Genomic DNA, 25,667 nt, shown 5'->3' on the forward strand with positions numbered 1-25,667 from the left:
TGTATTCTTGTGAAATATGCACCAGAAGCTGTTTGCAGTTATGTGTTTCAATTGCACAACAATGTACAGTGATTTTACTGTGTTAAATCTCCAATGCCATAACTATTTCTCCAGTTCTGCTTTTAAGACAGGCTTCCCTGATAGTGTAATTGACAACATTGCTTTACATCTGCTGTCCTTGACAGTGATCATATATCCCACAGAGAGGGGATCCGCTGTGCTGAGATGGCTATGGTATGTCTCACAGATTTTGAGGAGTATGCCAAAGAGCACCTCTCCAAGGCAACCTGGGACTACTACGCAGCCGGAGCAGACGAGTGCTGCACCAGGGACGACAATCTGCTGGCCTACAAACGGTAGGTGCTTCTCCCTGTCCTGTAAACTACAAGACATACAATTCAATGTAACAAAAACCACTCAAACACCACACGTCAAACTGGAGTGCTAGGAAGATCTGGTAACAATGTGACTCAAAATAATACGTTTGTCTCTGACCCAGGATCCGTCTGCGACCACGGATTCTACGAGATGTGTCGGTGAGTGACACCAGGACCACGGTGCAGGGCACAGAGATCAGCTTCCCTGTGGGCATCGCCCCCACTGCCTTCCACTGCCTGGCCTGGCATGAGGGAGAGATGGCCACTGCCAGGGGTGAGGACTAGGGGGGGTTTAACAGCTGTAGAGGTTGAGCTCTGCAGAGCAATAGCTTTGTCAGTGTATCCTAGGGGTGATCAACTCAAAAGCTCTCTCTTTCCTCAGGTACGGAGGCAGTGAACACCTGTTACATCACCAGTACCTACTCCACCTGCTCTGTGGAGGAGATCGTGGCTGCAGCACCTAACGGGTACCGCTGGTTCCAGCTCTATGTGTACCGGGACAGGAAGCTGTCTGAGTCGATCGTTCACCGTGTGGAGGCCCTGGGCTACAAAGCCTTGGTCCTCACCGTCGACGTGCCCTACACTGGGAAGCGGCGCAATGATATACGCAACCAGTTCAAGCTCCCGCCGCACCTCAAGGTCAAAAACTTTGACGGGGTCATCCAGGTAATGGTAAAATAAACATTTTTTTGCTTTTCTAGATTAAATATTTTTACCAGTAATGATTTAACCATAAATCATATTGGGACCATTTCTCAGACAAAGATTAATCATAATTTTGGACGAAGAATCTCTATTGAACATTTAGTCCTTTTTAGTCCAGGACTAGGCTTAATCTGTGTCCAGGAAAGTAGTGCGCATAGTAGAAACAGTAGCTGCTTTTGAATGATTTAATAAATCCAACGAATGCATTTCCCCTGAGGTGTCCTTGTGTGTATGTTACTGTACTGTATGTTTGTGTACTGCATTTTATGTCTGTAGGAGGCTGCGAGTTCTGAAGAGTATGGTATCCCTTCCAACACCCTGGACCCCTCCATCAGCTGGAAGGACGTATACTGGCTGCAGTCTCTCACCCGCCTTCCCATCATCATCAAGGGCATCCTGACCAAGGAGGATGCTGAGCTGGCCGTGGAGCACGGCGTCCAGGGCATCATCGTGTCCAACCACGGAGGACGCCAGCTGGACGGGGGGCCCGCCACAGTACGAACAGGGACAAATTACACCACCTCGTCCTCATGTCCCTTCTATTTCACTCTACAATCAGCAAGCCAAACAATATTTAGTTAATGAAATGGTGATATTAAAGGGCAGTTCATTTGAGGAGTCCTTAAATTTACTGTCCTTTATGTTATGGCTAAGTAGGCTTTTCTTTACCTCCCTCTGCTCTCTACCACACAGATAGATGCCCTATCTGAGATTGTGGATACGGTTCAAGGGCGTATCGAGGTGTATCTGGACGGGGGAATTCGCACCGGTAGTGACGTGCTGAAGGCCGTAGCTCTGGGAGCCAAGTGTGTGTTCATCGGGAGGCCAGCCGTGTGGGGCCTTGCCTATAAAGTAACTATTAACGTTGTGTGTCATCGACCTATTAAGTTAAGATACTGAGAGTAACGACTGTCTTGCTGCCTGTGTTTTGTTTACTCAGGGCGAGGAGGGGGTGAGGGAGGTACTACAGATCCTCAACGATGAGTTCCGTCTGTCAATGGCTCTGTCTGGTGAGTGAGGAACAAAACGTCTTACATATAAATGAAGAATATTAATTTGAGCCAGTTTGCTACAACAGGAAAATAATTCTACAGCAATAGGAAATGTGAATTATTTGGATTATAATTAATTGACATTGTTGTAAGGGTTGATACATTTTTGAAGTGGAAATGACAATCTTTAGACTTTTTAAACCTCAAATACACTACACATTTGCATTTCCTTAGCAACAAATTAAGATTCTACATCTGTAATTATATATTTTCCAGTCTGAGATTAAAAACCCTTATCCATCAGTACATCAACCTCATAACAATGCAACACTGTTTTGTTGGTCTTTCCTCCCCCAGGGTGCAGAAACGTGGCTGAGATCAACAGGAATCTCATCCAGTTCTCTAAACTGACTTGACAGCAGGGGGCGCCAGAACCAGCCAGACGACTATGACAAAGCAACAAAACGGAGCCATCTTCTCAATCAGTATAACTTCGAACTAAACTGGAATTTGGGACAACAAAACGATACCTGTCACATGAATCATATTGAACTGACTCTGACATCATTCTAATACATCAACTTTAATAGTTGAATCCAATGTGGCTGCCTGAATTATTGTGGGGAAATAACTGGACATTTCAATACAAGCAGCTTTCATATGATATAACCAGCAAAATATGGTTATCACTCAGCTGAGATATGTTGACATGATATAGATCATGCCGTTTAACCTATTCTTAACTCTCAATGGCTGCAGGCCCAGTGTTAACCCATGTATGAGTTAAGAGGCCTGATATTGTGTCTCTGATACAGTGATTAAAGTTTAGTGAATTGTGAAGGTGGTCTGCCTTTAGATCAATGTTTGACAGAGATCCCTCAGTCAAAGCAGATCTGAGGGTTAAATGATTGATCCCTTCTGGTTTGATTGTAATAACTGTTCTGGATGGTGAGGTGGAATATGGTTGTGAATGCAGCAGTGAGAAGAGTGTGGTTGATAGAGTGATGTAACATGGCCATTTGGTATTCCAGTTCCTAATCCTCTGAGAACTGTGATTTGATTCAGAACCCTGGAGCCACAATGACATGACAACTCATAGAAATAAGAATGAATAGAATGGACTTGGAAGCGCTAACCCTGGCAATTGACTGGTAAACTCATGGGTACACTCGCAATGGCTGCCTGGTGTTAAGATACAATAATTTCCATGGTATTTTGGAATGTTCCATCAACTGATTCTGGAGTGCTGTGGTAATGTAGAATGTTCATTAAAATGATGCTAACTGATGTGGCTCATGCAATGGAGTGTGTTTATGTCAGTTGAATTGACTCAACAAATCACAGCACAGATTGAAGGGATCCTTCCTGATTTTACTTCCTGGCATGGGTACACTCAATGGCTGCCAGTCCACCCATGCCATCATTGACTTGAATTGAGATGCCCTTTTTATTTATTCTTATTTCTGAGAACTACTGTAAAATATAATAGTGAGTAAAATATTTTAGATGACTTTATGCCTCTTATCTTTCATTCAGTTTGATTTGATACAAAAAATGTTATGGTGTTTGTTTTGCTATTTGTTTCCCCGTACAATTGAACTCATTTCTTTAGATACTATATTTGAAACATGAGATTATAATTTTAAAATATATAAATAAATGTAAGATACTGTAGTGACACATTTGACACTAAAGAAGTGCAGTATAGGAGTCTCTGGAGTTTGAAAGGATGAGGAACAAGTCATTGTATACATCTGTCAAAGATGTTGGTTAAATGAAGATGTCCCATCCAGGTCATTTACCATGAAAAAAAAATTTCAGTTTTGGTCTGCTTATGGGGGTGGCTCTCCCCTAGGCACCAATGCATTAGCAGCTGAGTCTGTTCTACTTGGTTCATTGTCTGTATATGAACCAGAAACAAATTGCATGTGGGATGTCTCGCTTTCTCTTCCATCTCTGCATCTGTCTTTACAACACCTAATGTGTCAAAATAAGGGGGAGGGTTAAACGAAATGAGCGAGAAAGAGAACTGACACAGGAAGTGGCTGAGCTCTTGGTTAGCTGTGAGAAACTGACTGTGCTGCTGTTTACCACACTCTACATAACGGTTCCACTCTGCATCCAGCTGCTGCAGGAAGACATGTAGTGATCTGTAAGGCATTAAACAGATTGCTGTATGTTGGTTATGTGTGTCTGCCGGAAGAAGGCCGTCCGGTTAGGGAGAACCTGTTGAAAATAATCACTTCAAGGTAGGTTCCTTCCTTTCCTCGCATGTTTGTTAATGCAGGTGTAAAGTGTGTGCATTTGATATAGAGCACAAAGTCTTGCACAGAAACATCCATGATCCAAAAATAGAATATAAACAGAAATTATGAATATGTAGTGAGGTAAGTTCAGAGTTGAGGTTACTGTTAGATGTAAAAAAATAAATAAAAAAAATACTATTGTAATCCACTAGAAACATCAGAAAATGTGTTGAAGTATTGAAGGTACACCATAGCAACATACTGCAACATAAATGTTGTGTGAAGTTACGGGAATGTCTTAACATTTACAGAGTACATGTATACACTAACACAGAGACAGTATGGTAACGATATGATCAACGATATGATCATGACCACATTGCAAACATGCACCTCTAGCCCTGGGCCTGTTCTGATGAAGTCATACTATACAGCATTGAGTACCAGACAACCTATGTATGAAACAAAGACATACTCAACTGTTTCATTTCCCAAATTGTAGCTTGTTCAGAGTGAAGAGGTTCTGAAAGAGAGAATAGAAAAGTATATTGTACTGACAGACTAAACATCAATTTAATCCTGCCCTGTTTTAGTTTTGTCTCATGTCTCTGTTTCTAAGGAACCTTTCACAGAGGGGCAGCAGGACATCCAGCGAGACACCAACTGAGATGGGGTAGGCTGATCCAAATATTTGTCATTTTTAGGTTTAAGTATTTTGTCAGGGACACAAATTTCACACCACATTCAGAAATTGTATTTTTGTCCCCCCCCCAGTTTTATAACTGGAATGTGATAGAAAATGAGACAACGGTGTGCTTTAGGACCATGCAGGCAGATGCCTCCAAGCGGTCGGGTAGGCTGGTTGGAATGTTTCTCTGATAGGATAAAAAATGTATTATAATTATGCCCCCACACTTCTAAAACCAAAGTTGCGCCCCTGATTTTTGTATATGAATCCATGTGCGAATTCAAAAGACGAGCCACTGTAAACCTTAATGTAAATGGACAAAAATCCAATATATGCACTTTTCAGCACTGAAGATATAAGTTTGTGAAAAACAATGAAGGGTTGAGTTAACTTATACTGTAGCTGAGGATGATACAGCAGCTCTCAGACCCCTGTTGTTGTGTTCCAGGGGCAGTGGAGAGGAGAAGGAGAGTGTGCAGGGGAGGTTTCACAGGAGACTGTCTCGTTTGGGGAGCAGAGGCTCTATTAGAGAGCCACCCAGACCTCCACCCCAACCTGTCCAACCCTCAGCCACATCTCCGCCCCTAGCCCCGGCCCCAGCTCCAGCCCCGGCCACAGTTGACAGTCCCACTCCCCCAGCAGCGAAACCTCCAACCCCTGCAGCCCCAGCCCCTAAACCCTTGGAGCTTCCCCTGAAACCCACTGATATAAGCCTGAAGCCAAGCCTCCCTCCAAGGCCTCTAACCAGGTGGTTCAGCAGCAATGAGCATGGCACCACAGTCCTACAGGTATAACCCAACCAGCCCTCATACACCAGGCAGAGATATTAAAGGTGTAATAGGGTTATCCCACATAACAAATACTACATTTTACTATAGAATACTATAGTACTTACTATAGAATTCTAGTGTCCTGTAGTAAACTGTAGTATGCTGTAAAATACTATACTATACACTGTAGCATCCCTCGATCATGTAGTGCTTATAAATATCATTTTGTGGTATTCTGTAGAATATTATACTACACACTGTCGTATCCCTTGATCGTGTAGTGCTTACTGTAGAATTGTGTTGTATACTGTAGAATACTATACTACACACTGTACTGATACGCACATTTTTAATATGCATATACCCCACCCATTCCCCTCCCCAATATCCATATCCCAAAAAATACACTACAGTAAATACTACAGTATACTACAGTCATATCCACAAAAACACTGCAGTAAATACTACGTATAAAAATATTACAGTATACTATAGTGTTTTTTTCGTAGGATTATTTAGCTGTGAGGGTTGCCAAGATGAAAAAGAATCCTAGGACGATTATTTCAGTAATCTATCTGAATGGTTGCTAACATCATTTAACATGGAGCGGATCGAGACGATTGATGGAAGATGAATCTTATTCTTCCTTCCAGGGATTTGAGTTGTTCCGTGGTGATGAGACTCTGTGTGATGTCATCCTAGTGCCTGGGGACAGCAGTGACACCTTCCCCGTGCACAGAGTCATTATGGCCTCTGCCAGCAACTACTTCAAAGCCATGTTCACTGGTTAGTCTGTGATAAATTACATTCAAAGAGGGCTTTCGATATATTTTTATATGTCAAATTATTTCACTGGTGATTGTTTTAAAATGAGAAAAAAAAGAAGGAACCCGCACACTGCTCTTGATAGTATCACTGCTCTTTAATAAGCTTTACATATTGGCCTCACGGCCTTCTCAGAGATTTTGTGAGTTTTTTAAATTAGCAGCCTCAACCTAGCCCCACCCACATCTGTTCCACGCATCGAATGGGGTTGGAGTTGAAGGAAAACAAATAAGTGCTACCAAATATAACAATATGCATTTCATAAATATTCAAATAAAGCGTGTACATAAAACACGTCTGTAAAACCACAATGAGGACATCGACCTACCAAGCAAGTTTTCAGAAATCATTGGGTACAGCGCAAGAAAAACATCAGCGTAATCTGAAAGCAGCACAACAAGGCTCCACGAAGGAAAAGATGTAGGAGATGCAAGTGGTCAAAGAGGGGACCAGGAACACAGGCCGTGGACACGGAGCTACAGCAGGACTCAGTAATTAACCTCTCCAAAAAAGTCTGACTCCCAAATTTCAAGGGCCGCGGCTTTTGTGGCGCAAGGGGTAACGATGCTTCGAGGGTGGCTGTTGTCGGTGTGTGCAGAGGGTCCCTGGTTTGAACCCAGTCTCATCTAAGGGCCTCTTTTTTGTACCTACATGTGCAGACAAACCATTTGACACGAAAGTAGATCTGTTTATATTCTTTCGCAAGAAGTCAACTTAAGCACGTGTTTTCTCAAAACACTGTTTCGTGCCTAGAAACTCAACAAAGAACTGGTACCCATTTTAAGCCCAAAAGCAAATTCTGTCCTATGGTTAACAACTCCTCAATTATAGTCGAACAAGATGCCATGTCAGTGTAACAGTTTAGCTTCCGTCCCTCTCCTCGCCCCATACCTGGGCTCGAACCAGGGACCCTCTGCACACACCAACAACAGCCACCCTCGAAGCATCGTTACCCATTGCACCACAAAAGCCTCGGCCCTTGCAGAGCAAGGGGAACAACTACTTCAAGGTCTCAGAGCGAGTGACGTCACCGATTGAAACGCTATTAGTGCGCACCCTGCTAACTAGCTAGCCATTTCACATCGGTTACACTCACCCCCCTTTTGACCTCCCTCTTTTCCGCAGCAACCAGTGATCCGGGTCACGGCACCAATGTAACAGTTTAGCTTCCGTCCCTCTCCTCGCCCCGAACCAGGGACCCTCTGCACACACCGACAACAGCCACCCTTGAAGTATCATTACCCATCACACCACAAAAGCCAAGGCCCTTGCAGAGCAAGGGGAACAACTATTTCAAGGTCTCAGAGCGAGTGACATCACCGATTGAAACGCTATTAGCGAGCACCCCACTAACTAGCTAGCCATTTCACATCGGTTACATCAGTACATACAAGAAAAACAAACTACATTCAGAAGAACTTCACTAGAACAGAAGAACAGGCACTTAATGAACTAATGAAAGATTCATCTTTGGTTATTAAAACCTACAGACAAGGGGGGTGCTGTTGTCGTTTTAGACTATGAAAAATACAAAGAAGAGATTCAGGGACAACTCAGTAATGAATGTTTCCATAGAAAACGGAGTGTTGATCCCACACAGGTGTTCCAAAGGGATATATGCTCTAATATGGAGCCCTATTAAATAACCTTATCTCAAAACCTGAATATGAATATCCTTGCTGCAAATGTGCCATACATCCATGCCTGTACATTTTGTCGAAATTACACAAACCTAAAACACAACAATGCAATAATCCAGGCAAACCAGTGGTTGCAGGAATAGGCTCAATGCTAGAGCCATTGTCGAACTTCATAGACTCTTATTAAAATTAATGTGCAAGCATTGCCATCATATGTGAAAGACTGTAGACTTCCTAAACAAGATTTCACTAATAACGGGGTTAACAGAAGACTGTATTTTGGTCACATTAGATGCCGAGAGTCTTACTATTTCAGGTCTGATGATGAACACCATCTCCAAACAAATGGAACATAGATGGACTCCACATTCGCTCCGAGCTATGCTAACCTTTATGTACCCAGGTAAAGACAGTTTCAGGTTGGATATTCAACGGATATTCGCGCTTTCAATCCTGAATAGCTTTCAACCCACTTGAGCCACAGACTCCAAATAAGTGTCATGATGTTGGAAAAAATGTGCAGGTCTTATTTTCACTATTTGACCCTTAATTAGCTTTGAAAAGCTAATAAACCTATGGAAATGTGAGCAACATTTTGTATTCCTAGTTGAATTAGAGAATGTAAACAAAGTACAACCTTTTTATATTTGAATTTCAATAGCTCCTTGGTCATGTGACCTACTGACTTCAAACAAGGTTCAGAATGTCCACTGACTACCCTTCTATATTGCACACCCTTGAGTTTGTCCATTTTCATCTCAAAACCTACTGACTTCAAACAACTCAGTGGGCCAACACAATGCATACCCTTTTGTTGTCAATTTTCATCTCACAAGATTTTACATTAATTTGCCTGCTCTGCCCCCGTGAAGGACAGTGTCACTCACACACCTATTCACTTGGGACTTCTCCCTGGGGCCTTCCTGACCTCCAGCAGGCCCCCATTGACATGGTGACCTCTGACTCCAGGCCTCTAGGCCTACATGCCTGTCTGCCCTCTCCTTGGGCCTGAGAGTGTATAGCTTTCTCCCTGGAACTACAGCCCTTCAGGCCTCCACACCTACTCTCCCTACCCAGTCAAACACCCCTCTCCCTTGGCCTTAGCATATAGCTTACTCCCTATAATTACTAAAACGTCTATAGGCCCGCTGTCAGGAACCACGTGCACCTGGTAACCGGTAACAGGCTCTGTGCTCCTGGTGACCCACCCTCTTTTTTCCTGCTCACAGACTAAGTCCCCGCTCCAACATCCATGGCCATGGCCTGAGTGCAATCCTTATCCCGGAGTTACAGATCTTTTTTGCCAACTTCCCTTACCTACATTGTTATAATATGCCAGAGGCTGTTACCCTTGGAGACCTGCTGTGGATATGGGTACTGCCTGGCCTGAGATTTGCACCTTCTCCCCAGATTTTCAAGGGCCAGGGAGAGCTCACCAGACGCCGCAGAAACCGCAACGCTTTCCAGGGCTTGGGCCCCTCTCTCGGGGCAAACCCATTCCAGGGCGCCCTGCCCTTCATAAAGAAAAGAGAACTCTCCCCGGGGCTCCCGCCAGCTTCTCCGGGATTGGTAGTGTTACCATACTGGATGCCTCGCGGCCCCCATCTCAACCAGTCCGTGGACATTCTGAAAGTAATTTGAGGTCAGTAGGTCACATGACCAAGGAGCTATTGAAATTAGAAACATTGAAAAACATAGAAAATTCATGTAGAATTGTGAGAGATGAAAATGGACAAACTAAAGGGTGTGCAATGTGTAGGCCCACTGAGTGTACATTCTGAACCTTGTTTGAAGTCAGTAGGTCAAGCTATTGAAATTCAAAAAAATAATAAATCATTTAAAATAGTGGGAGTTGTAAATCGACCCCAAAAAAAGTGTGTGTCGTGTGTCTATGCCATCGGGTTAGATAGAACCAGTTTCGAAAGTTTTAGGAGTAATGGTCAAAGAGCTATTAAAATTTGAAAACTGAGATGTCACGATGTTGACAATCCCTAACTGCGGTTGGTGGACGTAAGGAAAACTACAGGCGACAATCCGTTGAATATCCAACCAGAGTCTGTGTTTACCTCGGTCCTTTATGTGGGTCTTTTTGAAGAACGTTTTGTTAATAATGAAAACGAAAATCTATTTTTGAATAAAGTCCTGAATTGGTATCGATATATTGACGACATTTTTGTGCATATGGGGAGGAACGTGAAAAGAGCTGTCAGACTTTATGGTATTACTCAATGACATTGACCCCAATCGCAAATTCACTATTGAATGTGGCACTAAACGTGTTCAATACCTCGATATGTGGATTGAGAAATCAAATGGAACCCTGTTTTACAGATCTGTATAGAAAAGAAACGGACATAAATACTATTACAGGAGGACAGCTTCCATCTTGAGCCATTAAAAAGAGGACATCCAATAAGCCCGTTTTTCAGACTGCTCCGTATATGCCACTCCACAGAGGACTATCTAGAAAAAGCAGCGGAGATGCGCAATAGGTTTCTAACACTGAACCCAAACCGGCTGCGCGCGTGCGTTATCGTGCGCCATCGTGCATACATTTATTTTGCCTCCCCCACACCAAACGCGATCACCACACGCAGGTTAAAATATCAAAATAAATTCTGAACCAATGACATTCATTTGGGGACAGGTCGAAAAGCATTAAACATGTATGGTAATTTAGCTAGCTAGTTAGCTTGCACTTGCTAGCTAACGTTAATTTGTCCTATCTAGCTAGCTTGCTGTTGGGAAATAAACATTGAGTTGTTATTTTACCTGAAATGAACAAGGACCTCTACTCCAACAATTAATCCACACATAAAACGGCCAACCGAATCTTTCTAGTCATCTCTCCTCCTTCCAGGCTTTTTCATCGTTTAATTTATATGGTGATCGCATCTAAACTTTCATTGTATTACCACGACTACTGGCAAACCAGTTTGTCTTTCAACCACCCATGTGGGTATAACCAATGAGGAGATGGCACGCAGGTACCTGCTTCTATAAACCAATGGGATGGGAGAGGCAGGACTTGCAGCAAGATCTGCGTCAGAAATAGGAATGAGTTCTATTTTAGCCCATGGCGTCGCAGACGCTCGTTGGCGCCCTCGAGCAGTGTGGGTGCAATAATTCAATAACATGGATTCCTAAATTTATTTTGCAACGCTCGCGCACGCGTCCGGTTTGGTCAGCATGTTAGAAGAGGCTATTCTCCACAATGTGTGGATGAAGCTCTTACATTTACATTTAAGTCATTTGGCAGACGCTCTTATCCAGAGCGACTTACAAATTGGTGAATTCACCTTATGACATCCAGTGGAACAGCCACTTTACAATAGTGCATCTAAATCATTTGAGGGGGGGTGAGAAGGATTACTTTATCCTATCCTAGGTATTCCTTAAAGAGGTGGGGTTTCAGGTGTCTCCGGAAGGTGGTGATTGACTCCGCTGTCCTGGCGTCGTGAGGGAGTTTGTTCCACCATTGGGGGGCCAGAGCAGCGAACAGTTTTGACTGGGCTGAGCGGGAACTGTACTTCCTCAGTGGTAGGGAGGCGAGCAGGCCAGAGGTGGATGAACGCAGTGCCCTTGTTTGGGTGTAGGGCCTGATCAGAGCCTGGAGGTACTGCGGTGCCGTTCCCCTCACAGCTCCGTAGGCAAGCACCATGGTCTTGTAGCGGATGCGAGCTTCAACTGGAAGCCAGTGGAGAGAGCAGAGGAGCGGGGTGACGTGAGAGAACTTGGGAAGGTTGAACACCAGACGGGCTGCGGCGTTCTGGATGAGTTGTAGGGGTTTAATGGCACAGGCAGGGAGCCCAGCCAACAGCGAGTTGCAGTAATCCAGACGGGAGATGACAAGTGCCTGGATTAGGACCTGCGCCGCTTCCTGTGTGAGGCAGGGTCGTACTCTGCGGATGTTGTAGAGCATGAACCTACAGGAACGGGCCACCGCCTTGATGTTAGTTGAGAACGACAGGGTGTTGTCCAGGATCACGCCAAGGTTCTTAGCGCTCTGGGAGGAGGACACAATGGAGTTGTCAACCGTGATGGCGAGATCATGGAACGGGCAGTCCTTCCCCTGGAGGAAGAGCAGCTCCGTCTTGCCGAGGTTCAGCTTGAGGTGGTGATCCGTCATCCACACTGATATGTCTGCCAGACATGCAGAGATGCGATTCGCCACCTGGTCATCAGAAGGGGGAAAGGAGAAGATTAATTGTGTGTCGTCTGCATAGCAATGATAGGAGAGACCATGTGAGGTTATGACAGAGCCAAGTGACTTGGTGTATAGCGAGAATAGGAGAGGGCCTAGAACAGAGCCCTGGGGGACACCAGTGGTGAGAGCGCGTGGTGAGGAGACAGATTCTCGCCACGCCACCTGGTAGGAGCGACCTGTCAGGTAGGACGCAATCCAAGCGTGGGCCGCGCCGGAGATGCCCAACTCGGAGAGGGTGGAGAGGAGGATCTGATGGTTCACAGTATCGAAGGCAGCCGATAGGTCTAGAAGGATGAGAGCAGAGGAGAGAGAGTTAGCTTTAGCAGTGCGGAGCGCCTCTGTGATACAGAGAAGAGCAGTCTCAGTTGAATGACTAGTCTTGAAACCTGACTGATTTGGATCAAGAAGGTCATTCTGAGAGAGATAGCGGGAGAGCTGGCCAAGGACGGCACGTTCAAGAGTTTTGGAGAGAAAAGAAAGAAGGGATACTGGTCTGTAGTTGTTGACATCGGAGGGATCGAGTGTAGGTTTTTTCAGAAGGGGTGCAACTCTCGCTCTCTTGAAGACGGAAGGGACGTAGCCAGCGGTCAGGGATGAGTTGATGAGAGAGGTGAGGTAAGGGAGAAGGTCTCCGGAAATGGTCTGGAGAAGAGTGGAGGGGATAGGGTCAAGCGGGCAGGTTGTTGGGCGGCCGGCCGTCACAAGAAGCGAGATTTCATCTGGAGAGAGAGGGGAGAAAGAGGTCAGAGCACAGGGTAGGGCAGTGTGAGCAGAACCAGCGGTGTCGTTTGACTTAGCAAACGAGGATCGGATGTCGTCGACCTTCTTTTCAAAATGGTTGACGAAGTCATCTGCAGAGAGGGAGGAGGGGGGAGGGGGAGGAGGATTCAGGAGGGAGGAGAAGGTGGCAAAGAGCTTCCTAGGGTTAGAGGCAGATGCTTGGAATTTAGAGTGGTAGAAAGTGGCTTTAGCAGCAGAGACAGAGGAGGAAAATGTAGAGAGGAGGGAGTGAAAGGATGCCAGGTCCGCAGGGAGGCGAGTTTTCCTCCATTTCCGCTCGGCTGCCCGGAGCCCTGTTCTGTGAGCTCGCAATGAGTCGTCGAGCCACGGAGCGGGAGGGGAGGACCGAGCCGGCCTGGAGGATAGGGGACATAGAGAGTCAAAGGATGCCGCAAGGGAAGAGAGGAGGGTTGAGGAGGCAGAATCAGGAGATAGGTTGGAGAAGGTTTGAGCAGAGGGAAGAGATGATAGGATGGAAGAGGAGAGAGTAGCGGGGGAGAGAGAGCGAAGGTTGGGACGGCGCGATACCATCCGAGTAGGGGCAGTGTGGGAAGTGTTGGATGAGAGCGAGAGGGAAAAGGATACAAGGTAGTGGTCGGAGACTTGGAGGGGAGTTGCAATGAGGTTAGTGGAAGAACAGCATCTAGTAAAGATGAGGTCGAGCGTATTGCCTGCCTTGTGAGTAGGGGGGGAAGGTGAGAGGGTGAGGTCAAAAGAGGAGAGGAGTGGAAAGAAGGAGGCAGAGAGGAAAGTCGCCCAGGACTGTGAGAGGTGAGCCGTCCTCAGGAAAGGAGCTTATCAAGGCATCAAGCTCATTGATGAACTCTCCGAGGGAACCTGGAGGGCGATAAATGATAAGGATGTTAAGCTTGAAAGGGCTGGTAACTGTGACAGCATGGAATTCAAAGGAGGCGATAGACAGATGGGTAAGGGGAGAAAGAGAGAATGACCACTTGGGAGAGATGAGGATCCCGGTGCCACCACCCCGCTGACCAGAAGCTCTCGGGGTGTGCGAGAACACGTGGGCGGACGAAGAGAGAGCAGTAGGAGTAGCAGTGTTATCTGTGGTGATCCATGTTTCCGTCAGTGCCAAGAAGTCGAGGGACTGGAGGGAGGCATAGGCTGAGATGAACTCTGCCTTGTTGGCCGCAGATCGGCAGTTCCAGAGGCTACCGGAGACCTGGAACTCCACGTGGGTCGTGCGCGCTGGGACCACCAGATTAGGGTGGCCGCGGCCACGCGGTGTGGAGCGTTTGTATGGTCTGTGCAGAGAGGAGAGAACAGGGATAGATAGACACATAGTAGACAGGCTACAGAAGAGGCTACGCTAATGCAAAGGAGATTGGAATGACAAGTGGACTACACGTCTCGAATGTTCAGAAAGTTAAGCTTACGTAGCAAGAATCTTATTGACTAAAATGATTGAAATGATACAGTACTGCTGGAGTAGGCTAGCTGGCAGTGGCTGCGTTGTTGACTTTGTAGGCTAGCTGGCAGTGGCTGCGTTGTTGACACTACACTAATCAAGTCGTTCCGTTGGGTGTAATAGTTTCTACAGTGCTGCTATTCGGGGGCTAGCTGGCTAGCTAGCAGTGTTGATTACGTTACGTTACGTTAAAAGAACGACAATAGCTGGCTAGCTAACCTAGAAAATCGCTCTAGACTACACAATTGTCTTTGAGACAAAGACGGCTATGTAGCTAGCTGGCTACGATCAAACAAATCAAACCGTTGTACTGTAATGAAGTGAATTTTTAATTCTTAATTTGCCATTGGGGAAAACAGAGATGAACTGCTACAAAAAAAGACCAACTAGAGCTAAAGAACACTCTGTAATGTTCACAACCACATATACTGTACTTTGAACTCATGAAACGTGGGAGATGCTGTCAAGAAACACTGGCATGTTTTATTATCGGACCCAGCTTTGCTGGCTGAATATAAGAATCCACTACTTGTTGTGTATAAGAGAGGTCACAATTTACACAATAAATTGGTCCATGCCAACTGAACTGCCAGCCACAAAAGAAAATCAGCCAGGCTCTTTACGCCCTCTTCCGAATGGCAGCTATAAATGCAGAGGTTGCGCACAGTGCAACAATATGATGAAGTGTGAATATTTCTGCCACCCACATAAGGAAAAACAGTTCCAAATAAATGAAATTATTACGTGCTCCACCACCCACGTTATCTACATGATTAAATGTCCATGTGGGCTGTGCCATGTAGGTAAAACCTCTTGTTCTCTCAAAGAGAGAATCATTGAACATAAAAGTTCAATTAGGAGAAACGACAGGGATTATCCAGTCGCAGTACATTTTAATGACCTAAAACATGACCTTTCTACCTTTAGATTTTGTGGCATAGAGAAAGTTAAGATATCAGACGGGAGGTGATATTAATAATACTCTGAGTAAAAGAGAATGTTTTGGGATTTTCACCCTCCAGACATTATTTCCTGAAGGACTTAATGATGAAATGCCAATGTATGTTATGTTGTAAATTTGAACATGAATTATGCCCCTATTTCAGATTACGCTGATGTTTTTCTTGCGCTGTACCCAATGATTTATGAAAACTTGCTTGGTAGGTCGATGTCCTCATTGTGGTTTTACAGAGGTGTTTTATGTTCACACTTTATTAGAATATTTATGAAATGCGTATTGTTATATTTGGTAGCACTTATTTGTTTTTCTTCGACTTCAACCCCATTCGAAGCTTGGAACGAATGTGGGTGGGGCTAGGTCTACATAAGGGTGCTAATTTAAAAAACTCACCAAAGCTCTGAGGTAGACCGTGAGGCTGATACATATAGCTTATTAAAGAGCCGTGATACTATCAAGAGCCTTGTGCAGGTTCCCTCTTTTTTTCTCATTTTATTCAACTGTTACCTGCAAAAAAAGATAGCTCAGATGTGCGAGTGCCTTTTGAATTACTGGTGATTGTTTTACAATGTGTGGTGGAGAGGATTTGTCGAGGACATATGCTCCCAAAGGATCAACGATCCTAAGTATGTAAGATTGTTTCACAGACGAGTTCAGGGCTGAGCTAATAAAGTCTCTCTCTTACTGTACTTGCACTCATCACGTCCACTCAGTCCACCAATCACCATAAAGGGGAAATGTGGTAAGAAACAAATTCCAGACAAGGACACTGACACCTTGACTTAAAACGTCCTCTTTTTACATCTCACTATGTTAAAATATACTTGCACTCTTACACCATTAACTGTAACAGCATCCACCCTCTATATCTCTCCCTTTTCCTCGCTCCCTCTCTCTAGGGGGTATGAGAGAACAGGATATGAGGGAGATTAAGCTCCATGGGGTGAGTAAAACAGGTCTGAAGAACATCATAGAGTTCATCTACACATCCCGGCTGAGTCTGAGCATGACCAACCTGCAGGACACTCTGGAGGCTGCCAACTTCCTCCAGGTCCTCCCCGTCCTCGGCTTCTGCAACAAGCTGCTCAGCACTGAGGTTAGTGAATCCGGATATCTACTGGTCCTGAAACATAAAAAATAAAAAAACTTTTTAAAACAAGAGACCCTTCACAAGTTCATCCAGTCTTGTCTGTTTACCTGTTTGTGTGGCAGATCACCATTGATAACTGTATGGAGGTGGAGCGCATCGCCGGGGACCTGCTCCTGGAGGATGTACAGGCCCACATTGGGAAGTTTGTATGTCAGAACCTGTCAGCATTGCTACAGTCTGGCCACTATCTGCAGCTCTCTCAGCCCAGCCTGGCCAACGCCCTGGCCAGCGACAGCCTCAAGGGTTTCTCTGAGATGGAGCTGTACCGCATCGCCTGCTCCTGGCTGGACCACGACCCCCCCACCCGCCGCTCCGCCGCCTACTCCCTGATGAGCCAGGTACGCTTCCCCCTCATGACCCCCACTGAGCTGCTCGAGATCTCCCAGGAGGATGAGGGGCACGATGATGGCGGAGCGGCCATGATGCGCTCGGACACGGCCTGCGTCAACCTCCTGCTAGAGGCCAGCAACTACCAGATGATGCCCTTACTCCAGCCTTCATTACAGACGGAGCGCACACGCATCCGGTCGGACTCCAAACACCTGCTGGCGCTGGGCGGGGTGATGAAGCAGCAGCTGGTGGTGAGCAGGGAGCTGAGACTGTATGATGAGGAGATCGGCCATTGGAGGGCGCTGAAGCCTATGGAGGTTCCCCGCTACCAGCATGGTGTTGCCCTGCTCGGGGGCTTTCTCTACATCGTAGGCGGCCAGAGCACCTACGACACCAAGGGCAAGACGGCGGTGGACAGCGCCTACCTCTACGACCCGCGCTTCGACCGGTGGTTGCAGGTGGCCTCGCTCAATGATAAGAGAACCTTCTTTCACCTGAGCACCCTGAAAGGGAAGCTGTATGCTGTTGGGGGCCGGAACGCCTCAGGAGAGATTGGTGAGTCACTAAGTGTACTGGATAGGTTTTTCCTGCAATCTGTTACACAGAAATATCAATAAATTCCAAGGGATTATGATCTTTAAGGTGCATGTTGAGCGAATTTGTTTTTTACTCCTTTAGACACCATGGAGTGCTACAACCTTAGAAGGAATGAGTGGACATTCGTGTCTCCCATGGTCGACCCCCACTACGGGCATGCTGGGACAGTCCATGGTGACCTGATGTATGTCTCAGGTGAGTTTCTCAGACCACTGATAGTGAGATTACAAACTTACCAAACTGTTAAAACCTACAATGTGAAGGCCTGAATTGACTGTGATTGTTTCCCTGATAAAATCAGCTCAGACTGGAGAGGTTATGAGTTAATGAATTCAAACAAAGGCTGTGTTGTTGACATATTTTAATCGACTCTTGTCAATTAACAGCTTTGATAGACTTTAACAAAACATAGTAGTTCTGGAATGTTCTCATTCTCATCTTGGTCGATTTCTATGTCGGTCTCCTAGCAACTATGAGGGCCAGGAAACACAAAGACCTTTGGTTGAAATGGGTCAGAGTATACTTATTTTCCGACGAGGTTAACCACAGCTCTCTGAAGAGCAATTGTGTAAAAGTCTTGCACACAGACAGCCAGAAAACAGCTTATTCTGAACACATGTTTTGAAAGTGCATGTAGAAAATGTATCATTTTTAATCTGCAGTCATTTAAACAGTGGTTTAGTAGTTTGAGCCCAAAAAGCAGGTGGATCCCATTGGATGTGTTATGGAACATGTAGAGGAGGGTGTAATGTGCAAAATAAGCTGGTGGGATGGAATAAATGGAATGTAGTCAAATGTGGTTTCCATATGTTTGATACTGTTCCCTTTATTCCCTTCCAGCCATTAAAATGAGCATGTCCTACCTATAGCTCCTCCCACCAGCCTCCTCTGGTAATGGGTTAATGGCATAGACATTGAAACCAGTAGATAGTGATAGCGCTGACGCCATCCATGTATTCCTATGGAAAACTCCCGATTGCGCATAAAGCCGGAAGTATTTGAATTTGAAGCCACCATATTGCTGAATGGAGCAATCAGTGGAGGCTGCTGAGGAGAGGTTGGCTCATAATAATGGCTGGAATGGAGCAAATGGAAACCATGTGTTTAATGTTGTTAATTTGAAAATAAAAGAGAGCTGCACACTCTAGGAGCTCAGATGCAAAAATGTAATTACCAACGTTTCGACAGCCAAGCTGTCTTCATCGGGGTAAAATGTTCATCAGGGTATTTGATGTTGTTAATACCTTTCCATTTATTCTGCTCTAGCCATTACCACGGGCCCATCCTCCCCAAATAAGGTGCCACCAACCTCATGTGGGCTGAATGGCACCAAAAAATTGTAAAGGATCATGGTGAAAGTGGCCCTAGCAAGCAAAGGATCATGGTCAATGTAGTCATTTTCTTCCTGCCTGAGAGAGTCAACCGGGAGTCTCCTCATAGCCTGCCGGCCCGTGATTGTTCTGTTTCAGCATGTGGTCCTGTGTGACTACAAATGTAGTAGTCAAGAATGGATCGCCATTTAATTAAATATCTCGATTTCTAGCGAATTTTAAAATAATTCACAGTGGGGATTGAACTTGATCATAATAAACACATTTTAGAGGCCAAAACGGTTGTCTACATTTTTTGTGTTTGGCCGTTCTGGCAATCGTAATTTACATAGGCTCTCTAGGGCAGACTAGGGCTTTCGGCACTGTTACATTGCTACACAGTAGCCGACCAGCAGAGCTTGTGACTTCACACTCCAGACCTGAAACTGGGAGCCTGGGTAATGGCCACAGCTCTCTGCAGCTCGCAGCACCAGACCACGTCCTTCCTGTTCAGACCCAAACATTTCTGTTTTTCACATTAATGCTCCTATCCCACTCTACGCTGGTGGATGACAGTATGTGTCGGAAAGCACCTGACCACCGGCTCACAGTTCAGTTCTCTACACCATCAATCTTTCCTTCTCATGGTCCATCCTTCACATTTACTACCAAAGTTACACTGCCTTCTCCTTGAACGCCATGGATCTGTTAAAGTCAGGGGAAGTGAGCTGGAGTCAACGACCTCGGTGGAACTTCACACGATTATGCATAGTATTGACGTCAGACGGAAGCAGCAAGGACACCGATCGTGTGAAACAGTGTGTCTTCCTAATGTTGTGAGATTTTCTGTTGTTTACAGAACACTGGTGCTGTGAGATTAGAATATCATATGTTGTCAAAGTATCTACAGTATCTAATAATGAAACCAATGTCAATTCACTGATCCAACAGGCGGAATCACACGGGACACATTCCAGAAGGAGCTGTTGTGTTATGACCCTGAGACTGACGCATGGAGTCGCCGTGCCGACATGATGGAACTGCGTGGCCTACACTGCATGTGCACAGTGGGCGATCGGCTCTATGTGATGGGAGGGAACCACTTCCGGGGCAGCAGCGACTATGATGACGTACTTAACTGTGAATTCTACAGCCCTGAGGTGAAACAAGGCAAAGGCCCTGATTTTGGTCCCAACAATATGATAAGCAATTTTACCACTTTTCCAAAACCTTACTCTGATCCTAACTGTTACTTAAGTCCTGAGTTTGATGGTCAGGTAGCCTAGTGGTTAGAGCATTGGGCCAGTAAACAAAAGGTTGCTGGATTGAATCCCCAAGCTGACAAGGTAAAAATCTGTCATTCTGCCCCTGAGCAAGGCCGTTAACCCACTTTTCCCTGGGCGCCGACGACGTGGATATCGATTAAGGCAGCCCCCTGCACCTCTCTGATTCAGAGGTTGGGTTAAATGCGGAAGTTGAATGCATTCAGTTGTACAACTGACTAGGTATCCCCCTTTCCCTTAAAGTTTTAGGAACTTTCTTGGGTTGAGTGAAAATTACAACCAAACAAGGAACCAATGGCATTTGGAGAAATGCGGAATTCTGAGAATTCTCAGACCTGCGTTTTATATCTTCCCCCAGGTGGACCAGTGGACAGTGGTGGCGGCCATGCCACGGGGCCAGAGTGATGTAGGGGTGGCCGTGCTCCAGGGCCAGATCTACGTGGTTGGGGGCTACTCCTGGAACAGCCGCTGCATGGTGGACATTGTGCAGCGCTACGACCCAGAGAAGGACGAGTGGGACCGGGTGTTCAATGTGCTGGAACCCCTGGGCGGCATCCGGGCCTGCACCATGACCGTGCATCTGCCTGAGGGTGCCGTGGACAACGGCAAGATGAAGGAGTGCCCGCTGGACACTGCCAAGAACTGAAAGCTGAGATCAAGAACATATAGATTTAGCTTCTCTGTGTTTGAGATGCTGGAAAGTGTGACTTTTTTTGTGGGAGAAGTGGAAAATGTGCAGTAGAATTTCTCGAATAGGTCCCACAAGGGGTTGGAACCGGTTCAGGAAACACAACAGAAAACCAGAAAATAACAAAACATCTCAAAGAACAGAATTGGAACCGGGAATGAAAGTGATCCATACTGTTCCGGAACTGAACCGTTATTTTTTAAATGCATGGCAGCCGGGTTAATAACGTTTTTTTTTTTGTCCCACAAAAAAATGCAACAAAGTATCTATGGAAAGCCCTCACTCTGTCAATAAGAAACATATTCCAGTGTCTGCCTGCAAGATAAATCTTTGCCTGTGATTTTGAGTGTTTAGGCTATCTGCCCCTCCCCCCTTTGACGTTACAAGCGTGATTCAGAAGACAGGGAGAGATTTTTTTATATATATTTTTTAATTAGAGAAGAATGGATTATCTTGTTCAGTGCTAATTAAGGATACTATAAACCCAGTTATCAAGTTTCAAGTTGGATTTATTAACTACAAAAAGGTAAGATGTTTTTATTCTGCTGCCGCTCTGCACACACGAGTTTGTTATCTAACTAGCTCAAGCTTGTTAGCAAGCTAGCTCAAAGGACAGTCAGTTTCTCCATACAAGCCGCTACTCATAGGTATAATTCTGTGGACCTAATTCAGATAATGCATGTCATAACAAGATGCCCAGATCTTCAAGCCTCCTCCTCAACCCTCTCTCCCCACCCGTAAAATATCAGTTGCATCTTCCTTTATAGGCTACATTTCTGTCCATCACGCATGTAAACAACTAGTTTGCCTGTTCTATCCACACTGATTGGTGAAGTAATTTAATGAGCTAAATGTTAAAAAAAAAACGGTTGATTTCACAGGTTAAAAAAGAAACAGGGGCACTGCATTGCAGTGCTAGCTGTGCCACCAGAGACTCTGGGTTCGAGCCCAGGCTCTGTCGCAGCCGGCCGCGACCTGGAGGTCCATGGGGCAATACACAATTGGCCTAGCGTCGTCCGGGCTAGGGAGGGTTTGGACGGTAGGGATATCCTTGTCTCATCGCGCACTAGCGACTGTGGCGGGCCGAGCGCAGTGCACGCTAACCAGGTCGCTAGGTGCACAGTGTTTCCTCCGACACATTGGTGCGGCTGGCTTCCAGGTTGGATGCGCTGTGTTAAGAAGCAGTGCGACTTGGTTGGGTTGTGTATTGGTGGACGCATGGCTCTCGACCTTCATCTCTCCCGGGTCCGTACGGGAGTTGAAGCGATGAGACAAGATGGTAACTACTAACAATTGGATACCACGAAAATTGGAGAGAAAAGGGGGTAAAATTAAAATAAAATAAATAAAAAACAGAAAGGAATGATTTAAACCAGTACTTTTTGAGGGGGGGTTCAAACCAAGTTCAGAACTTTATTTTTCTGGTCAGAACAGTAGAACGGAACAACAACAAAGTGGTTCTCTTCAGAACAATATGATTGGGAAAACATTTTGGTTCAAATCCCTGGGTCTCAGCTATGTAGTTGACTGACTGTAAGTTTCCACTCCTTGAGTCTATTTTGTTGGAACTATCATTGTATCTGAGTGACTTCTGCTATGCTCTAATGTAGAACACTTGTGTTTTTAACTTTTGGCATTGTATTTTCAAACTGTAAATGATAGCTTAAATTATGTTTGATTGATAAAATAGTATTTTGTATTGTATATGAATGACTAGTGTATTTTAAGAAATTAAAATGCATACTATGAATCATCCTTTTCAAGTCAAACCAAACACCACACAATCTAACATGTCATCCCACTAACTAGTCTAGAGGGGTTGATTGAGTTGAAGGGATGTGGGTTGAACATGGAGGTCTTTGCATGTTTCAGCTGTTGCCTTGGCACAGTGACATTGTCCTTCATCCTCCAGATAAGACAGCAGAGAGGGAGGCCCTAATACCAGACCAAGGTCTACTAACACGTCTGTTATCACAGGGAGATGGAGAGCTTATGAAACTGGAAACAAACTCAATAGACACCTAAACCATCCCATAACAGACATGTCCAGTGTGTTACTCTAGAATCTTGAGCTGTTCAAAATGTCACAAAACCACCTGCAATCGCATACATTTGGCAGTTTATGAGAGGATAAAACTACTTCAACATATGCTACTCATGACCAAACTGATCCTAATGCAGATCCGGATTAGGTTTAAAATCTGGAATAAATGACACAGGGTGAATATATAGATGTTTTATAGAGCATGTAGAGAATCCGTGGCCAAGCCTGTCAAAATAAACCAGCCAGAGCCACTAAATCTGATAAACTGACTCTGGTCAGTTTATCACTGTCAACAGGGGACAAAAACTAATTGTTAGTCAGATGTCGCCTTGACATTCAAGTCTTCTGTTTTCCATGGCTGGTCTGTGACCTGTAGCCTTGGCAGCCGTCCTTGGCAGATACTGGGAAATAAAACATCCCTGTCCTCCCTCCCTGTCTTGCGTATGCCTGCCTGTAGACCTTGCCTCACTTCTCACCCCAGAGTGGCAGTTACCGGCACTTCTAGCACATTCCCTCAGGCTAGAAAAAGGGAGTCATCAGAGAGGGGAGAGGGGTGTTAAGTTAGTGTCTGCCATGCCCTCGGGATAGCAGAGGAGTTTTAGGACGGGACAAAGTCCGGAGTATTGGTCATTCCCAGTGCTTAGGAAAGGGAGTTTTCTGAAAAGGGTAGTAGTTTCAGATTTTGGACTGGGCCATGTCTCTGCAAGGTGATGTGTGTGTGGTGACAGGAGCCTGTGGGTTCCTGGGAGAGAGACTGGTACGGCTGCTGCTGGAGGAAGAAAAGCTCACAGAGATCCGTATGCTGGACATACATGTCCGACCACAACTCATACAGTGTCTGGAAGGTAAATACTATACCAGCTCTCCTTTTTTTCTCTCTCACTACTAGGGTTAGTGTAAATATGGATATTTTACAACTTTTCTTTGGTTTGTTTTTTCTCTGATTGGTTTGTTGTCAGAGATCAGAGGGGACACGCTGGTAAGCGTATTTGAGGGGGACATTAGTGATAGTGAGCTGCTGAGGAGAGCGTGCAAGGGAGCATCGCTGGTCTTCCACACTGCGTCCCTCATTGATGTCACCGGGAAGGTGTTATACAGTGAGCTTCACAGGGTCAACGTCAAAGGTATGATCAGATTTTACTGAAACTTTGGGTTGGGATTGGCAGCAGACCTGAGTGAAATACACATGTCCAATACTTTCAAATACTTGAGCTGCTCTTGAAAACGGAATTGACCCTGCTGATGTACTCATTCATCTGATATCTTTCTCAGGAACCCAGCTCCTTCTGGAGACGTGCGTCCAGGAGAATGTGGTGTCCTTCATCTACACCAGCAGCATCGAGGTCGCCGGCCCCAACGCCAACGGAGACCCCATCATCAACGGTGATGAGAACACACCCTACACATGCTCCCTAAAGTTCCCCTACAGCAAGACCAAGAAGGAGGCCGAGCAGGTCACCCTGCAAGCCCAGGGTGAGATTCTCCAGAATGGGGGCCGGCTGGCCACCTGCGCCCTCCGACCCATGTACATCTATGGAGAGGGCTGCCGTTTCCTGCTGGGCCATGTGGGAGACGGGATTCGGAACGGGGATATGTTGTACCGGATCTCCCGCCCGGAGGCCCAGGTGAACCCTGTATACGTGGGGAATGCAGCCCTGGCCCACCTCCAGGCTGCCCGTGCCCTGCGAGACCCCCAGCGGAGAGCCGCCATCGGAGGGAACTTCTACTACATCTCAGATGACACGCCACCGGTCAGCTACTCTGACTTCAACCATGCTGTGTTGTCGCCGCTGGGCTTCAGCATCCAGGAGAAGCCTAACCTGCCCATCCCAGTCCTCTACCTCCTCTGTTTCCTCATGGAGATGCTGCAGATACTGCTCTGTCCCTTCAAGCGCTTCACACCACCCATAAACCGGCAGCTCCTCACCATGCTGAACACGCCCTTCAGCTTTTCCTATCGGAGGGCTCAGAGGGACATGGGGTACGCTCCACGGTACAGCTGGGAGGCGGCACGCAAGCGGACCATGGATTGGGTGGCTTCCCAGTTACCCAAGGAGAGAGAGAGAATAAAGGTTAAATAATTGCCCCACGATCTGCTAATAACACATAACATATAGCTCAACATCCCCAGTCCAAGTGTCTAATCCTCATTACTGCACTCTGTAAAAGTTGATATTAAAGTTGTGTGAAAACCAATCTCTGAACATGTTCTTTCTTTCCCGGTCTGTTCTCACTTATGACCACTCAGCCTGACCCATTTGATTTAATCAGATTTAATTTTCTTAAATAAAAGCTGAACTACTGCAGTCTGATTAGAGTTGCAGGTCCATCTATATTGTCACATGGATGCGTATAAGGGTTTACTAGTCTGAATCCATTGCTGAAATGAACTCACCATGAGGCACAGTGAGAATGTCACCCTCAGACAGCCAGAGTTTAGTATTAAAACAACCAGGTATTGATCACCAGTGAGGTCATGGATTCAAAACCCCCCATATAGACTAAACACTGGGTCCTAAACAACACACTGACGAACGACTGGAGCAGGAGAGGTATGTGGGTACGTTTTCATAAGGCTAGTTTACTGTGCCAGCTGAGCTTTGCGAGAAAGCAGGGAAGGAAATTCTCCCAACCCCCCATCTCTGTTACTG

At 45.7% G+C, this 25,667-nt stretch overlaps 3 protein-coding genes across 4 annotated transcripts; all 3 read left to right on the plus strand.

Moving 5' to 3' along the window:
- The first annotated feature begins 225 nt into the window (after positions 1-225).
- On the plus strand, positions 226-2,775 carry hao2 (hydroxyacid oxidase 2 (long chain)). Of its 2 annotated transcripts, none has more exons than XM_064947064.1 (7): positions 226-356; positions 500-651; positions 760-1,043; positions 1,359-1,577; positions 1,776-1,934; positions 2,023-2,092; positions 2,432-2,775. In XM_064947064.1, exons 1-7 carry the CDS (start codon positions 226-228, stop codon positions 2,488-2,490), a joined length of 1,074 nt encoding a protein of 357 aa, XP_064803136.1. In that variant the 3' UTR covers positions 2,491-2,775. The 2 variants fall into 2 exon arrangements, with proteins under 2 accessions (XP_064803136.1, XP_064803137.1); XM_064947065.1 differs by having other exon boundaries at positions 760-1,016; positions 1,362-1,577.
- A 1,518-nt stretch (positions 2,776-4,293) lies between these two features.
- si:rp71-68n21.9 (kelch-like protein 9) lies at positions 4,294-23,781 on the plus strand. The gene is made up of 9 exons (XM_064944247.1): positions 4,294-4,323; positions 4,940-4,993; positions 5,457-5,796; positions 6,432-6,564; positions 16,514-16,710; positions 16,827-17,649; positions 17,773-17,886; positions 19,953-20,161; positions 20,643-23,781. Exons 2-9 carry the CDS (start codon positions 4,989-4,991, stop codon positions 20,928-20,930), a joined length of 2,109 nt encoding a protein of 702 aa, XP_064800319.1. The 5' UTR covers positions 4,294-4,323; positions 4,940-4,988; the 3' UTR covers positions 20,931-23,781.
- On the plus strand, positions 23,711-25,212 carry hsd3b1 (hydroxy-delta-5-steroid dehydrogenase, 3 beta- and steroid delta-isomerase 1). The gene is made up of 3 exons (XM_064944250.1): positions 23,711-23,861; positions 23,976-24,140; positions 24,289-25,212. Exons 1-3 carry the CDS (start codon positions 23,711-23,713, stop codon positions 25,095-25,097), a joined length of 1,125 nt encoding a protein of 374 aa, XP_064800322.1. The 3' UTR covers positions 25,098-25,212.
- Positions 25,213-25,667: the final 455 nt, after the last annotated feature.

The sequence above is a fragment of the Oncorhynchus masou genome, chromosome 29 (assembly GCF_036934945.1).
Source record: "Oncorhynchus masou masou isolate Uvic2021 chromosome 29, UVic_Omas_1.1, whole genome shotgun sequence".
NCBI classification, from domain to species: domain Eukaryota; kingdom Metazoa; phylum Chordata; class Actinopteri; order Salmoniformes; family Salmonidae; genus Oncorhynchus; species Oncorhynchus masou.

What these genes read in the sequence shown, in the direction of transcription:
- hao2 (XM_064947064.1), top strand. Translation starts at nt 226, where the DNA reads ATGGCTATGGTATGTCTCACAGATTTTGAGGAGTATGCCAAAGAGCAC. An exon ending in TGGACGGGGGGCCCGCCACA is followed by an intron (nt 1,578 to 1,775) that starts GTACGAACAGGG and finishes TCTACCACACAG; the next exon opens with ATAGATGCCCTATCTGAGAT. An exon ending in TCTGTCAATGGCTCTGTCTG is followed by an intron (nt 2,093 to 2,431) that starts GTGAGTGAGGAA and finishes TTCCTCCCCCAG; the next exon opens with GGTGCAGAAACGTGGCTGAG.
- si:rp71-68n21.9 (XM_064944247.1), top strand. An exon ending in TGACCTGATGTATGTCTCAG is followed by an intron (nt 17,887 to 19,952) that starts GTGAGTTTCTCA and finishes CTGATCCAACAG; the next exon opens with GCGGAATCACACGGGACACA. An exon ending in GTGAATTCTACAGCCCTGAG is followed by an intron (nt 20,162 to 20,642) that starts GTGAAACAAGGC and finishes ATCTTCCCCCAG; the next exon opens with GTGGACCAGTGGACAGTGGT.
- hsd3b1 (XM_064944250.1), top strand. Translation starts at nt 23,711, where the DNA reads ATGTCTCTGCAAGGTGATGTGTGTGTGGTGACAGGAGCCTGTGGGTTC. An exon ending in ACTCATACAGTGTCTGGAAG is followed by an intron (nt 23,862 to 23,975) that starts GTAAATACTATA and finishes GTTTGTTGTCAG; the next exon opens with AGATCAGAGGGGACACGCTG. An exon ending in TCACAGGGTCAACGTCAAAG is followed by an intron (nt 24,141 to 24,288) that starts GTATGATCAGAT and finishes TATCTTTCTCAG; the next exon opens with GAACCCAGCTCCTTCTGGAG.